At 42.3% G+C, this 17415-nt stretch overlaps 1 protein-coding gene and 1 long non-coding RNA gene across 2 annotated transcripts in view; one reads left to right on the forward strand and one right to left on the reverse strand.

The window, feature by feature from the left end:
* Window positions 1-4597: 4597 nt before the first annotated feature.
* On the reverse strand, window positions 4598-15658 carry fgf10a (fibroblast growth factor 10a). Its single transcript, XM_085925811.1, has 3 exons — window positions 15144-15658; window positions 6670-6773; window positions 4598-5161 (listed from the first exon to the last, which is right to left on the reverse strand). The coding sequence occupies exons 1-3, from the start codon at window positions 15541-15543 to the stop codon at window positions 4961-4963; spliced, it is 705 nt and encodes a 234-aa protein (XP_085781937.1). The 5' UTR covers window positions 15544-15658; the 3' UTR covers window positions 4598-4960.
* The window catches only part of LOC147048057 (uncharacterized), a 36733-nt gene continuing 25348 nt past the window's right edge, over window positions 6031-17415 (forward strand). Inside the window, exons 1-2 of the long non-coding RNA XR_015067723.1 lie at window positions 6031-6102; window positions 6192-6372. This is a non-coding gene — a long non-coding RNA (uncharacterized LOC147048057). The remainder of the gene's footprint in view (window positions 6103-6191; window positions 6373-17415) is intronic.

The raw sequence follows: 17415 nt of genomic DNA on the forward strand, positions 1-17415 counted from the left end.
CTCGTCTGTCCGGATGGGCAGCCAATAAATTAGTCTTTATTTAATCCCATGTCAGGCCTTAATGCCGCGCATGTTGCCCCTGCTGTCAGGCGCTCCGCTGATCAAGGACTAATAGAGGCTTTCTGCTTCCAACAGACCCGATGTCTCGACCTCAATCACGCCGGGCCGAGTGGGAGGCGAGAAAGCCAAGCAAAACAACAAATATGTTTTCATTTGAACGCCAGGCGTATTTCTCCCGAGAGTGCTGAGGGGAGGGAGGGAGGAATGGGTGGGGTTGATGTATGGAAGAGGTGAGGAAAGGAGGAAGAGGAGGGGAGGGGATCCAAGCAGAAAAGAGCCAGATATGAGAGATGAAGGGTGGACAGGAGAGGAGACTCATTTGGAAATTTGGCTGTAGCTCTGGAAAATGTTTAATAGGTTTATCAAAGCCCATGAGAAAATATTAGTTCAAAATGACTGTTGATATGTTTTTTTTTTTTCTTTTATGTGTGTAGCTAAAGCAGGATAGACACATAAGCACGCCAACAATCAGGTTGAATTTGAGTCGAGCGGACCTCCGTTTGACACTGGCGGATTCGTCGGGAATTTTTTGGTGTTATGGTCGTGAAGGGGAAAATGAAGCCTCATATTTCCTTCATGAAGTAGTTGTTGTATTTTTGTCTCCTCTACATGCAACTGTTGGTTTAAAATGTTCAAGAAAAAGCCCAATGTTGGAAAAATACAACAACCGATTCATGAAACTAATTCGAAGCTTCATTTGCCATCTCTAGGTTAAAGCCTGTTTACCAGCTGTCTCAAACTATTGTGAGATTCGAGTTGCCAAAAATGAATCGATGAATCAACAACTAATCGAATACCAAAATAATCAACAACTAACCGACTTATTCTGTACGTGTAACGATTCTCTCGTCATTCGCCACAATACAAATGACGATGAGACGGCTTTGTAACTGCGGTATAGTTCATAGTCAAGCTCCCTCTTCTTCTTTGGATTTTTCTGTAGTCTGGCGATCTTGTGGCACCACGTTGCCTATCACAGGTCACTCCTAGTACTGCGACCCTAGGTCTTTATTGTGCCGAAATGAGTATACCTCGTGTGCAGAGTAGCTTACATGTTAAAAGAGTTGAAGATGTAAAAAAAAGTGAAGTGGAGTGCCGCTGTCACATGGACTCTCCAGCTTTTGGATTTATGGTTTTCTTTCCTTTACTTTTAGCCACCTCTCCTCACCTTTCCAGCACCCCCCCCCCCCCGAATCGATAAACAGAACGTCGGCTCAGCGGCGGCCAAGTCAAATGTTTGTGCCACCTGTTGCAGGAAACTTGAAGCTCTCGGGAGATGTGAAGATGGAGAGTTTATAAGGCTCTGCTCCAGGCCCGGTCTGAAAATGTTAATGAAGTTAAGATAAACCGACGTTACTAACAGCGAATATTCCGAACATACGGCGAGCGATGACAAGAGATGCGATTTTCTGTTTTGCGTGATAAATGGAGCAATGAGCGTGACGCATTGAGCTTCCACGCCGTAATTACTTGCCTGCATAATGACTGTGCATGTTGGCTACTCCAAGAGCCAAAAGCTCCAAAACAAACACGACAAGCAGCCACGGCACATAATTGCCTGTTAAAAAAAACACTGAGGTGAGCAAACAGTTAGCTCGACCGCTAACATTTACGATACGTTGCTCAAAGTGGACAAAAAGTCTTGAGGGGTTGTCTTTGGGGCAGGATAACTAGTGATTCAAGTCCTGCTCCTTCCAGGAACTCCCTTGGTCTGCTTCCAACAAATGCCCCCAAAGCCTCTTTAGTTTGCCCCCCACCCCCTCATCCCACCTCCCTGCCTTAAAGCCTGGCAAGTTCTTTAATCGCCCCGTCTTGCTCTCAAACATCCCCCCCCCCTCCTCACCCTTTGGCATCAAGTCCACACTGCTGCCCCCTCAACTAACATTTACCTTCCCCATACTCACTTTCTTTACCATGCCCCCACCTCGAATGTAAAAATCCCCCAGGACTGTGGTTCTTTCAGTACATAAACCTCCAAACCGCAAATCTCAACCACTCTTTTATTTTACGATTTTTAATGGAAGAAACTGTTTGTATGGACATACTGTCGTGGTAGCTCCAAGTTAGGACGCAATCCATTATGAAGCTTTCCATTTGCAGTGCAAGAAGTAATTTTTCACAAAAATCAACTCACTCTAATTTTTAATATTCTTTTTAATTTTTAATATTTTTTTCATGCATATCAAATTAGTCCCATAAGACCCAGTGTAAGTGCAACTAATTATTGATTCAGGGGGAGGTGATAAAAAGGTGTGGAAAGGAGTCTGCCATCTAGTGGTGACTGGTGATATCACAACTTAAAATTACAGTCGACCCTTGCATATTTTGTTTCTATTTTTCATGATTTGAATTCCCTCCATTTCTAGTACATACATTTTCATAATCTTTTTTGAAGAATTATTTGGATTTGTTCAATCAAACCTTAGAAAACCCTTTTTTGAAAATACTCAGTGTTGCCCATTAGTCGTCTGTAAATAATGACTCCCAAAAAAGTGCTTCGGTAATGTTGGAAGGTCCTCTTTCCGTACCTGTCTTCCTTTCAGTAGGAAGTCAAATATTCACAGCTGCCCCTGTGGTCAGGCATTGCGGCCTGGACGGCAAACAGAGGAGCCACAAATGCGTAAGGCCGCCGCTGGTGTACGACACAGGCCCGATAGATGTCCATGCAGTCAAAACAGAAACCGCATCCCCGAGCCTCGCCGCATGCCTCAACAAACCAAACTGTGACCAAACACAACCCGAGCACTACGCCGCAAAACTGACATTGGCAGAGAACTTCCAGAAACATCTCCAGAGTGGAAACACCAGGGAAGACGAGCCGATTCAAAAGTCAGTGAGCAACATCTGCGTCAAATAAATTACGCTTAAATGCAAGACCAAAGTCATTTTGCTGTCGCAATAAAAAAAACAAAAGAGCCGCACGTGGCAGAAGATGCAGCATTTTGACATCCCTAAAAAAAAAATATATACATTTATTTATTTATATATGTTCATGATTGACTGGAGATTTCCAAATTTCCAATTTCCAACCTTGAAATGACTTTAACAGGAGTAAACGTAACATCGCCAACTAGTGTTCTGGCATGCACATTACAGGCTCTCCAATTTGTTGCGGCAAAACATTTCGTCATGTAACCCTAACCTATTAATGTGTACCTTGGCTTCGGACTGCTCGCCCTTGAACCTTTTTGATGGCGGGAAAGGGGGGGTGTGGGTGGCTCGCTGTCTTGAACACATTTCAGAGTAATTGTACTTGATATGTCGTTTATGGAACACCCAAGTAATCATGTAAACAAAGAACCGCTTTCCTCGTGGGGATAAAAGGAAATTCGAAGCGCCCCTCTCTGATGCATCTTACTTAACTCGCGTTCGGACGTGAGCAATCGATGCTTGAGTCCTTTTGAGTCTTATACAGAAAATAAAATAGAGAGAGGAAAAGGGAGGGGAGGGGGGGACATATGGAAGAGAGTTGAAAAGTGATGGACGGAAACAACAACTGCAACACTGGATAGAGGAAAGTTTCACGTTTGTGGAATAATAACCTTGCTCCAGGTCTGATTGTTAAAAATTTGTCCGTGGCTCATGACAGGAATCAGCGAGGAAAAAAAAAAAAGTGTGAACTGTGAGAGAAATTGCAGAACCCAGACAAGCAACCGCATGAGACGGACGGCTTTAAGAACTTGACAGAAGATTAAGAAAACATGACATCACCGTTAATTAGAATCAGGTGATAAACAAGAGGGTGATATTTACGTTACGCCATATGCCCTGCTGTCTCCTGGGTGTCTCGGCAACAGGTTTCAGACAAGTAAGGTCAAGGAGGAGGCTTTTTCCCAGCTGCTGGACCACACTGATGCACATGCATGTGTGTGCTACAATGGCTCGTGTGTGTGTGTGTGTGTGCAGCTTTGTTAGAAAATACACATTTCCCATTCAAATTTAGGAAATTTGGATATGCACAGGATGCCACAACTTTATCTGTTTAAGACTTTTTCTATGCATTGATAGGTACTGCTGTTTTGGTTAGCAAGTGCTTTCTTTAGTGTCTGTGTTATTTTACACTTGGATTTATTTTTTATATTTTTTTTAGCAATTCCTAGGGAATTGATGTTTTTCAGCTTTGATTTTGCCACACTTTCCCAACCATTTTAGAAGATGGACCAATCAATGTCATTTTATTGGCTCATAAATAGGCCAAATTTGCATTGACGCTCATTTAAATTAAAATGGTAAATCATAATAATACTAATGAAACATAAACTAGATTCTGTTTGCTCCAATGTCTTATTTTGCTGTTCTGATCAATGACGTCATTGATCAATTGGTAAATTGTGACATTACAGCCAGTTTTGCCGAAAATGCGCGTGTTGCCCAAAATAATAATAAAGATAATAAAGTCACAATAAAACAAAGGAGTCAATGCAAGTTAAGGACAAATATATTTATATATTTATTCAGGTTTAAAATGAATAGTATTCCAAAAAAGAAAAGCATAAATGGTTTTTAAAAAGACATTCAATTGTCTTTTTAGCATGTATTTGTTTTTTTCTGTTAAATATTACACAAAATAAATAAATTCCGACTTTTGATAGAGTTTGATTTGTTTGGTTCGCTGCTCTCTCAACCGCTCCCTCCTCATCTGATCACATTATTTATTATTCCCATATTTCCTACTGTGCCAGCGTGCTTTTATAAGTTAGACCAAAAAACAAAAACAAAATTATATACATTGTATAGCAATATTCTTTAAAAAATAGAAGTGTCCTCATCTGACAGATGCGGAATGTCTTTAAGTTCCCCTCCTTGTTGCTCCTCGTGATACAAATTGGCCTTCCCCCCCAAAAAAAAAAAAAAGTCTTTCTCCAGATGCTCAGCAGTCTACAGTTTGAAACTTGTCCCGTCATCGGGGATGCACCACAATAGGCAAGAAGTGAGTGGTTGTGTTTTTCCTCCTGGTCTTCTTGCCCCTCACGGCTTTGCCGTTGGCGTTGAGTCCCACAAACATGTGCTTCCTCTTGTTGCGCCACTCCGCCGAAGCGTACGTGTTGTACTTGTTCTCCTCGATACGCTCGATCAGGCGACAGTCTGTCCCAAAGTCCCTCTGTGGAAGAAGAGAGGCACAAGGATGAAGGGGGCACATATTTTTATTTATTTGTTTATTTTTTTATACTCTGATAAGAGCAATTGTCTTTTATCGTCCCATAATATTGACTCGTCCATATTGGATTCATCAAGCATTGCTCGTGCAACCATGCTGAGGTCCTAATTGCGTGTGTTAATCCAGCAAAAAGAATGAATCGATGATTTTCATTGGATGCCTCCCGGATAAAGAAGTCAGTGTTGCGGAGCCATCGAGTGTAATCAAATGCCTGCCCTTCAGGCCCTGCGCCGGTGCGGCTTGTGTTGCAGCAGAGCGCGGGACCACGTCATGGGAATTCGGTTCAGGGGGGGGGGGGGGGGGGGTACAACAGAATGCCTCTTTCTATTCTAGCGGGTGTCATTTCATCTGTGCCGCCGCCGTAGAGACATGCTGAGAGTTGCCTTTTTACACTGAGGGAGGGAGACAAGAGATAAAACGTCTTACATCCCCCTGCTCCCTCAAAGGAGCTGAAAAGAATAGAAAAGGTGGAGGATTGTGTTTCCTGTGAATGGAGAGAACTCACATTGACTAACTTTACTTCCTGTCGCTGGTCCAATGGGAAAAAAAAAAATCACCAGCTAGGGTTGACACTACACTAGGCCATAATATTGGATGCGCCACTGCACTAGCAAAATCTAAAAAGATATTTTGATCTTAAATCGAAAGCAACCCAATTTTTTTTGGGAAGAATATGTTCTGTGCAGCCCAACGAATCAAAACACAGTGTTCTGATTAATATGAATAATAATTTAAAAAAAAAACTGTTTCAAAATGTACACATTTCTTATACGCTTCCTGTTTTATTTTGAAATGATTCCAGGGAAGGCTCATTTTATTTTGATTTCGAAAGAGGAAGTGATGCTTGTTGGAAAATAAAGTGGTCATACCTGAGATGAGCACAGGTAATGAATGGTCTTACTTCCATACAAGATGTCAACATTTGAAGATATGTCCATAATGTTGAAACCACCTGCTGGCTATCTTTCTGCAGTGTTGCATGAGCTGCTGGAGATTTTTGCCAATATTTGACTCACGGCTGCAAAATGAGACTTCCAAGCATGCTTACTTCTTTAGCAGCAGTGTCGCTAACACACCTGTCACGAGACAAACCGAATTCCAAATAACTGGTGACTAAAAGGAGGAGGATCATTACATCACAACTTGGATTTAAAGTAAGTTTTGATTTTTTTTAATTTTTGCTGCTATTTTTGAGGAATTATCTGTGGGCATCAAATAATATGTAATATTATGAGTGAGTCTGCTGATCTTGGTATGAATTTAACCTTTTTACTGATAATTTGATATGTTTTTTTATTCATTTCCTTTTATTCATTGATTTTGCTGTCAGTGTCATGTCTATTTTATGTGTTGACTTCCATTTAGCTCCTTTAAAATGATGATAATTTTGCAAGCAAAATACAATAACCGTGAAGATACCAAAATGTAAAAGGTTAAGGCTATCAACTCACCGCTCCGTACAGCTCGCCCTTCTTGCTGATGGCCAGATAGTAGTTACTGCTGAGGCCTCTGATGGCCACAACTCCCACGTCCACCGACTTGATCTCCAGAATACCTGACGGACAGAAAGAGCACTTTAGATTGGACATTTGCAACGAGACTTTGAGATGAAGAAGTTGTGCGGTTTTTAGTCATCAAGTCAACCTTGCCTCGTACTTTATCTTTTTGTTATGAGGAAAACACAGCGACACGACTTGCTGTTTGTACATAGTAAGGCAAATCATCGGAACTTTCCGTAAGCCGTCTTCGTCTCATGACGCATTGCTTGGGCTTATCCATTTTTTATTTATAACGAGTCGGGTACGAGCAATCTATTTAGCACAGCTTGTCCTTGCGTGGATGTAACTTGAAGAGTCTCACGAGCACTCGTATGAGGAACTGTGTGTGTTGAGATATGCTTGAGCTGATCATTTGCTTTGTGATGCTCGGATTGTTGTCTTTAGTTGTGCTACTTTAGTGTGTGCATGATCCAAGTACAACTGCTTGAAATATTTTGCTCTCCAAGGAGCAAGATCTTGACCAACAGCAGCATAGTAGGCCTAAGTGTTCATTATTTAGTATTTATGGTAAGCCAGTGTAACATTAAAGAGACTTTAAAAAATTTAATTGTGCTTATCGATAGGAAAATAAAATGACAATAAACTTGATTAAAAAATGTCTTGACTTAAAATTCAGGTAAAAATTGTTCCCAAGTAAATTTTTTCAAAACAAGCAATAGATTATTTTTTTTTAAGTTAAATACAGCTATATTTTTAGAATCGTTTATTCAACTGATGAATTGATAAAGGTTGTATTCTCCAAACCTTTCGAAACTGCAGAGATTTGCAAATTTCTCATTTTGAACGACAATTTGTCTTCATAAATGACCACAAACTGCGAGGTGGACAGGATTTGGACAATTGAAAAGTAAAAAATGGCTCTTAATAAGTTGTTCATAGTTGATTAATTGATTAATTTTGACAGCTCTAAATGGAACTGAACAGTATTTAGACAATGATTGTCGCTTGCCACTAAAAATGCCAAATATCTTACATTATATTTCTGCCTTAAAACAAGTTTCACTGTTATTCCACAAAATGTTGTATAAACCTTCAGATTCTGTGGGCATAACCACAAAAAAATAACTTTTTTTCCTGACAAGTCAGCTAAAGTTTCGCGTCGTTCCCCGGCCTGGCCAGCGATGTTACGGTCGGACCTCAAGCGGCCTCTTGCCCCCTACTCATTCGTCGCTTTGCTCCCTGGCCACGCACTCTGGGACTGAGGTGTAAGCCAGGAAAAAAAAAAAAAAAAAAAATCCCTCTTATGTTTGTTTTTCTGGCCAAGGGAGCGCATGTAGGCAGGCAAAAAGAAGCGCTCCGGCTGCCAGGCTAGCAAGAGGTCATAGCGTGCGTATCGGTTTTCAAGCCTGAACCAATTATTGGTTTAAGCAGTGGGCAGCGGCACTCTCATCCTCAAGTCGGTTACACCATGCCATAAAACTATCGGGGCTTTCAGAGGATTAGCTGGAGGGGCCACTTTGCAGGAAAGGGACCAAGAGATTGGTGGAGAACAACACAAATATTGTGGGACTCAATGCTAATTATATGGGCATAAAAATACTGAATTTAATTTCATGATTTTTTTGGGGAAAAGATCTTTGCAATGATGTAATATATACTGGCGTCATTTTTATTTTATTTTTTATTTTTTTGGAGTAGCGTTATCACGCACAAGATTTCACAGGGTAGATCAGTTTATTGTCTGGATTCTATTTTTAGCTTTCCGAGAAACTGAATGAACACGCCAAGCAAAATGTAATCGAGTGAACTGGATGTTACTATGGTCTATTGTGGTTTCTTTCGACTCTTCCATTTTCAGACAGTACATCATTTGTATCCTCCAGTCTCAGGATGATTTGTGATGGCAACAAGTTCATAAATTCCATTCTGAACTTTTAGGAAAAAATATGTCCCATCCTACATATGTTTCATTGTATCTAAAGTATTAACTGGGATGTTGGTGGTAAGAGCACATATGTAAACTATTATTCTGGCTAGCATAAGTTAGTCCCCAAAGCATTTTGACACCAGTCCAATCTTTATATTCCCATCAATAAAAGTTTTTTTTTTTTTTGTCGAACGTGGTGAACGGAGAGACCATTCGTCAAAGTGACGTGCAGATAAAGTAGCGCAAAACATGGCATCTACTAGCCGCAAAATGCGGAGCAGACATTTCTGACGTGGCAAAATAAGGTGAGGCGCTAAAGACCGCTCCACCTGTTCAAACCTTACCTTCGACTTTATTTGTTGTGATTTTTGAGAGGACCTAAGCACCCTTATAAAATAAAATTAAAATATATAATAATAAAGTGTGATAGAATGCATTTTTTCTTTTATATGCTTAATATTCTTGGTCAGCACCTTGCTTTTTAGACACATACTCGTTTATGCGGTTATATTTCAGAAAGGGGACGTGAACTTCCCTCCATATGTCCTCTGGCCCGGCGACTTAATCATCTGTGTTTTAAAAGCTAAGAAAAAGCACAAATAGCTTAAGGTTCACCTAATAGAAAAAGCATTGCAAGACATCTTCCATTAACTGCTTGCTACCATAAAAAGGAGCTGGAGGCTTCGATTTATAACCAACCCGCCGACCACATCAAATATGTGACATGAGCTTAGATTTAGTAGCTGAGTCATGTTTTTTTTTTTTTTTTTATTGGACATGTTTTTTTGTTGTTGATATGACACAATTACTCAAGCATCCAAATTTACAGCTAACGTTAAGGCTGAAAAACAGAATCGTGATCATGTGATCAAGTTTCAAGTCTGCAGAGCGGCTCATAATGTAGGCGTTATTGGTTCATTTATAATTTCATAATTAGTTGCAGTCGTAAGCTTTTGATTTGATTGTTAATACGAAGACCATGGTGTGCTTAGTCCGGTACTTTTTAATTCGACAAAATCATAAATGGGAGACACCAAGTTTCTCACGTCAAGCTCGCTTATTATCTTGGGGGCAACTTTATCAAGAATAGAAAACATTTATATCTTTATCTGCTTTTTTTTTTTTTTTTTTTTTTTTGGTACAATCATGCAACAGCGAGTGAGTGAAATTTGTTGGAATGCAAACCCCCATTTCAACTCAACAATGCCTTGCCAGACACACCTCATAAAAATTAGACATGCCATGCGAAAAATCCCCCCCCCCCCCCCCCACCAACTCAAAAGTTGGAGTGCAATGTACTAGAGTCAATTGATTTTATATTGACGACTGTTTTCCATACCAACCGTTATTTAATTTGACACACAATGTGTTGCATAAATCACTGTTGCACCCCCCCCCCCTCCCCCCGCCCCCTTCAATTGTTTTATTTCTTTCCCATGTCTGGTGTGATTCTGCGGCAAGTAAAGAAAACCAAACTCCAAAACCGCACCAAACAAAATCATGTAGCCAAAGCTGTTTGTTTGAAATCCAAGCGGTTGTTGGTCAAAGGCAGTTAGTAGTCTCGCTAGTTATGTCACATTTTAAAAGCCGCTGGGAGGAACCCAGCATAAATTTCAAAGTTTTGTTAGTAACCAATTGATAGAGAAGTGAGCGGGTGCAAGTTTAAAAAAAAAAAAAGTGACCACTAGAGGGATTGCCATTCCTATAGCGGCGTTGACTTTGTAACATGATAAAGTGTCAAAGCTGCCAGTTTCTGTCAAAACATTTCACAGGGCTTCCACGGCAAGAGTTATGTTTTTAGCTAATGTGCTGTGACGGTCATCTGCATTTCACACATTTTTTATTCACCCTTCAAGCGCCTGTTGCGGTAAGAGGTGTTGGCACTAAGCTTCCAGCTGTCCAAATCTGCTCATTTGACACCGCAAAATTTAACCAACCCGCTCTGGATATATCTTTCCACGTATGTTTAGATTATTTTCAGCTGAAAAAAAATGCATTTCTCCAATCCTCACTGCCCTGATGAAATTATTTTAAGCCTCGGGTAGCTTGAACAACAAACTTTTCGACGTTAACTAGAGCACAGGTTCAAAGTTATGGCGCGGGGGCCAGATACGGCCCGCCACGTCCATTTATGTGGCCCGCGAAAACAACTAGTCAAATTCATGTGTCTTTACGAAAATTTCAAATTGTCTTTACTTTGCCCCTCGATTAAATTCATGACAATTTGGTTCCCAAGTTCTTAATGAACGACTAAAATGCGCCGTTTTCGAGTTCTGGCTAAACTGCCATTACTTTAGCATGGATGCTAATCGATGAGGGTCTGCCATTACTCAGCTTGCAGCTGGCCACATTTTTAGCTTTAAAATGTAAATATATCAACTACAATACAAAATTGCCACGTAAGAAGTCGTTAATTAAACACAACCAGCGTTGGCAGAGAACGTAAAGATGTAAGACAGGTTAATTAACTAGCATTCCTAGCCCCTGTGTTTTCACGGGCCGGTTGTCCAGATGCTTCCCCGGCCTTAATTCGGAGCCCTCAGCGCTAACTTTGATGACTCCATTAAGAGGCTCACTTTCATGCAGGCTATATGAGGCGGGGGCGTTCCGACGGCGAGGGAATGTCGGAAAGTGGGAAGCACATGGTGTCTGTATGGCAGCGGCCCTGGATGTTATCCATCACAGATGCTGTTCTTGGCCTCCCACTGCTTTACTGGCCATTAATTGTGCCGCTTCACATACTCCACTTTGTAACGCCGCAATGACACTTTCGGTGTTACTCTCTCGACAGACTACAAATATGAATTACGGCCAGGCATGACTTTTGCTATAATCGCTAGCAGGATGATTGTCATTTCAAAAAAAAAGTCAAATGAATTTTACAACTGCGGCTGTGTTTGCAGGCGTTGTACAAATTGCAAATTCTGTCTTCCAACTCACAACCACGTGGTTATCTTTGCCCCCTTTTTTGTTGCCAAACTGGATGATTTGTTTTTCTGACAAGTGGACATTTTTTGGAGCGTCAAGGCTTTGTGGTGACGGGCCAGGAATCCGAACGGGCGGTGTTTATAAATCAACTCAACGGGACTGTAAAAACATCAGGAAAAAGAGAACCTGCATACGCTACTGTGTTCAGAAATCCAAGTCTCTGTGAAATCTGCCATCACAGTTCTTAAAAACTGATTGAAGATGCGTTTTTTGGCTTAATATTACAAATGTCTCCTCCCAATCGTGTCTGTTTACATTATGATGATAGTCTGCAAGAATCCTGAGCGAAATATAAACAATAAAAAGGCTTCCCACCAACTCCACATTCTTTGGCATAATAAACTTCTGATGCCTCGGCTTGTTTTTCTGATGCTTGTCCTCGGCACCTCGGAAATGTGATTTTTATTATTTTTTATTTTTTATTTCTGTCCGCAGCGTTCAAAGCCTGGATCTAAATGAGCCCCAACATCTTTAACAAGGGCACCTCCTCTCCTTCACAACTAAGTAAACAAGAGGGGTAATAAATCAAATTTGATGACACACAAGCATTTTATTCATATTAAGCATACAGACTAACAACTCATCCACTTTTCCAAATTATTTCAAAGCCATCCTTCATTTTAAACTGAGTCGCCGCTTGTTGGTTGGAGTAAAACCACACAACAGTCTTACTTGCCACGATGATCAGTATTGTGTAGCCATTATTATTTTTTTTTGTTTTTTGTTCAGAGCATATTAAATGGTGATTGTTTGGCGGGTTCCAGTAAAAGAGCTCATGAATTCGAAGTGGCATAATTTGATCCAGACTCCAGCTCTGCTTCAAAACAAGTACAATACGCTTTGAACGCTGTTTAATTCAGTCTGCAAAATCCGTCGGATCATGTAAATGAAGAATTGTTTTGAGTTTGAAGTTGAACAAATCAGCTCATAGAATTGTTCGAATTTTTTTTTTTTTTTGGTAGCGGCCATTCCAAATCTCTCAGCACTCAATTAACCCGACTAATGTTCTCCGCAACCTCTAACATAAAAATAAATATACTCCTTGTTAGTTCCAGAGCGGCGAAATGGAACAAATATACGAGGAAGCGTCGCAGGTACTTTAGATTTAATGTATGTTTTTTTTCCCGCACCCTAACACAGCTGAATGTAATTGTTGACTTTGGCAGCTTTCGCACCACTCGGATGCTTTCAGTATTTTCCGAGTCCCAAGCGTGACGTTTAATTTGCCGAGAGAGGGAGTCCATGAAGATGTCAAAGTAACTTTGAAGCAAAAGCAAGGCTGACACTAACCTCTGCTGCGTCCCATAGCTCCTCATAAGTCTTTTTTATGGGCCACACCGATCCGTTTTTCCCACGAGAACCCTAAACGCTCGTCAAACGGAGGGGGACCGGCGTTGTAACACAATAGGGACTCATTTCGGAAAGAAATGAGATCACGTAGGACGGATCAAGAATTGATTTTTTATTGTCGTCCATTCGAGCGCTCGATCTGAAATCATCAAAATTAGTTTTTGGTTTCAAAAGTGATGCAACAACACGTGGAGCCATTTAGACGCCAACAAATCTTCCTGACAATGGGTCACAAGGTAAAGGTCAAGGGGGGGCACAGTGGTGTAATTAGCATAGAGTGGAAAAAAAAAACATCCCCCGATATGGGAACATGAGTCTTTGCAATTTCAATTGCTTTCCCTTTGTTTTCTACCTCTTGTGAAATCGCTTGATCACATGACCGCGCGTTTCGGATACTCTTAGCCGTGACAACATGATTAGGGAGGGAAAAAAAAGGAGGGAGATTCATGACCCTCGAGCCGGACTTGAAACGTCTTCATCACCTCTGACACCATCTAATGACGGCCATTTGCGAGCCGACCCTCCTGAGCATGACCAGAGCTTGATAAGCGCGCCGCAACTCCAAATAAGCGCTCGGCCTCGGCTCTAACACCTGAGATGCCGCGGCATGTGTGAAAACTCGCCTGGCCTGGCCAGCCATGTGGTTTTAATGAGCGCAAATCGGATTCAAAAGAACACATTTTTGCATTTACGCTTACATGCCTGCTTTTGAAGCTTTCGGCACCGGCGGGCCGCAACCTCCATGTTACTTCCAAATATACATTTCTACATGAATGTATCTTTTCGCCCCCCCCACCTCACTAAACAATCTAATTGACAACCTAGTCCAGATGTGCGTACATGTCAAGAAAAGGTCATCACGGCGTGCTCGCTCAAAATATTGCGGTCTATTTTTTTTTGTGATGGCGGCCATTTTTGTTTGTATTGATGCTAAATAGCTGGAGGTGGTGCATTAGCGTAAACATACATGCAAGCTTGCACGCAGATGTGAGCACATGTCAAAGCGTGATTCATCTCGTAGAGATCCCCCCCCTTCCTCCTTCCTCCTCCTCCTCCACCCCCGATCGTGAAATCATTCCCACTTGTAGAACGTGAGGTTACCACGTTGCTGCGATAAGATGTGATTTATTTTCTGCTTTTCTATCTGGCTGGAAAACAAACCGCATGATGGATTTGGAATACCGTGACCTGACGCTCTTATGGCATCACTGATGTGTGTGTGTGTGTGTGTGTGTGTGTGTGTGTGTGTGTGTGCGGCTGCAGGCAAAAGGAGGGAGGGAAAAGACGCTAATTGAAATTCCTTCAGCCATGTCTGGCAGGACTTGGTGTCTGAGTGACACGGGTGTCCAGGCCCCAATAAAAAGTCCCTTTTGCCATATGGAGGCCATGTGCAAGACTGGCCCGTGTGTATTTGCAAGCGTGTGGACATACGTGTGCACGCTCAGCAGGAGAAGCTCACAAACGTATTAATTGCCCCCACACCCCGCCACGTGTCTGAAAGCGTGTGACTAATATGAAGATCTTAACATGATTTGGTACATAGAGGAGCACATTCGGACTTTTTTTTTGTGCCGTGACTTTAACTGTGGATACAATTTGGAATCTTCATAGCTGCACTTTGTCGATTCCGAGTTTAGTGGAGTTTTGGGGTCTGTCTCGGGAATAAAAAGCCAGCACGTGCTCGGGGAGCCCGCTTCATCCCCCGCTTCATTCCTGCACAGCGTTTTGCTACATCACGTTACGTTGAATTCCAACTCGGGCATTCTTATCGATCAGCGCCTCAAAACATCCCCGTCTTTTGCCTTTCTGGAATCTGTGATTTCCGATTCATTATTGGCTGAGTAATTGTGTTTTAATTCACTTTTATCTCGATGCGCATCACCGACAACATCTTGACTTGATGGCGGGAAGGAAGTGCGACTATAGCTCGCGGGCGAAGGGGGGGGCAGTCAATGTCTCTCATTAATGAAGTGATGATAGCTGTGTTTAAAGTGTTTCCTCCAAGATAGATGACTTCCTTTTGGGTCATTTATTTTTCTTTAATTGGATCCAGTGGGATTGCCCTGTTGCTTTTCTGGCTTACTGTTTTTATTTGTAACCCAACTAGGGTGGCATCTTTTGCAGCGTGGAAGATTGAGCGGATGAAAAGCGAGCGACTTACTGTAAGGGTCGTCCTCACTTTTGGTGCCGTTGACTTTCCCTTTCTTGTCGATGCGGAGGAAGAACTTCTGGTAGGAGAAGAGTTTCCGCCGCCGCACGTCTCCCTGCAGGTGGTTGTAGCTGCTCCGCACGTGGCGCCCCACCACGGCGGCAGAAGATGACAGGTTGGTCGCCCGTGGCAACCTGGCCGAGGAAGCGTGCAGAGGCGCCGGCGAGGATGACGGGCTCGTTCCTCCGGCATGATGGCTTTGGTTAAAACTCGACAGGGGCGAGGACGAGGACGGTCCGAGGAGGAGAAGGAAGACGAGGGAGACGAGATGCGGCGGGGTTGCGCTTCGGCGGCGGGGGCGGGAGGAGAGCCAGGCGACCGGTGCACCTTGTGTCACTGTCCATCTACACATGGTAGTGGAGCTGGAGGAGCTGTGGAGGTGCTCAGGGGCTGGCGCATGCTGAGCAGGGGGCAGGGAGAGAGGGTACAAGAGCGGGAGAAGCCCCCCTCCCGTGCTTACAAACCTCTTTCGGAGGCACCCGCGACCTCGTCTGGCGGCGTTTAAATCTCTCCAAGCTGCGGGACCAAAAACTCTGTTTATTCCTCAGGAGCTCTTCAGGAATGTCTCAACATCCATAAGTCAAATCATGCACAGCCTGAATGACCCGAAGGGGGTGGGGGGGCTTCTCTGTCTTCCCCTTCTCGATGCACTTGAAAAAAAAAATCCCGAAAATATCAAATTCTCGTCCACACACGTGGTACGCTCTCCTCTAGTCCTCAACCATGGAGACAAATGATGCTCAAGTTCTTCTGGATAACAAACATTTCAAGGGGATGAAGGAAAAATGTTGAATGTCCACCAAAATTCCAAAGTAGGCAAAAAAGAATCCACACGTCTTCACGAAGTGACTCGAGCGCTTCTCTCGCACTCTTTGAGCGCTCCGAGCAGTGCGTTGCTACTCTTCTGTAACTCCCTCTCTTTTTTTTGCCACCCCTTCTCTCTCTCTCTCTTTCTCTTTCTCGCTCTCACGGTCTCACTCGCTCTATCAGCTGTGCGGACTTGAGCCCGGTCTCCGCTTTCACCTTATTTATCTGCTGCCCACCCCCACCCCACCCCTGCATGGCATCTCTTAGTGTGATTGGATGTCTATGGAGACCACGATGCTTTGAAGAACTTTGTGCATTTGTGTATCTGAGTGTGCGCGTGTGTGTATGTTGGGGGGGGTTGTGACACACCCCTCTTTCCCGCCCCCTGGTTTTACTCTCCTCCCCTCGCTGCAAGCTGAGCATGTAGGGAAGAAAGTCGTTCCCCAATTTCTTGACTCAAACCATTCAAATTGCTTCAGGTGGAATTTGTATATTTGCTTTATCATTTAAAATTTTTGCTCCAACCTATTAAAAAGCAAAACAAGAGTGGTTGCCCCTCCCAGACTCTGAGTTGATGTCAAGTTGCTCTCATCTCAGATCCAATCTCTCGATTTCTTTCCCTGGATGATCAGTAGCTTGAAATGTCAAGATAAACATCTACCCGAGGGGCTTCCAACAAGGTTTAAGAAATCCAGGTGTTCTGTCTGCTTTCTTTAATTTCCTTTTCACATTGTCAGACAATCTCGCTTTCTTCTCATCTTTTCTTTTTTCAAAAGTGGAAGATCAATCTTGCTGTTTTGTTTTTTTCTTCCTTCTCTGCATCCTCTCCGTTCATAATCCATCATTTGGTTAGTCCGTCTGCTGTTTTTAATGTTTGTCTTGACGTGTATTGTGTAAATCTGTACTGCATCACTCTGACAGCCGTTTTAATTTGTTTAGCGACATGAGAGAATCAAAATATTAGAAACAGCACTCTCTCTGATGCGGCGCAGTGCTACGCCACCGCCAACTCCAACTATAACAATGAACACATGTTAAGCCGATATCTCTTGTGTCCATCAAAGTGATTCAATTTATTATTATTGTTGTCAAGGCAAACCGCTTGATATATTGATTTATAATTTTTCTATATGTTTCTGTTTGTGCTTCTAACACACTACCAATATCAGAATAATGAATATATCAAAAGTGGTATCGGTGCTTGGTTATCGGTGTTTTCTTCTTACTGGTATCGGTCAGAATAAAACTGCTATCGGACATTTTCTACTTTTCACCGCTTGAATTATGACATTTCCATTCACAATATGATGTACTTTTCCACGAATCACCAAGTAGCCGAGAAACGCACAAAAATGAATCGATTAGATTTCTATCACTTTTTGATGAGACCGGACTGAGTTCTTTTATATAAAAAAAA

The sequence above is a fragment of the Syngnathus leptorhynchus genome, chromosome 12, assembly GCF_054491065.1.
Source record: "Syngnathus leptorhynchus isolate UIUO chromosome 12, UIUO_Slep, whole genome shotgun sequence".
NCBI classification, from domain to species: Eukaryota; Metazoa; Chordata; class Actinopteri; order Syngnathiformes; family Syngnathidae; genus Syngnathus; species Syngnathus leptorhynchus.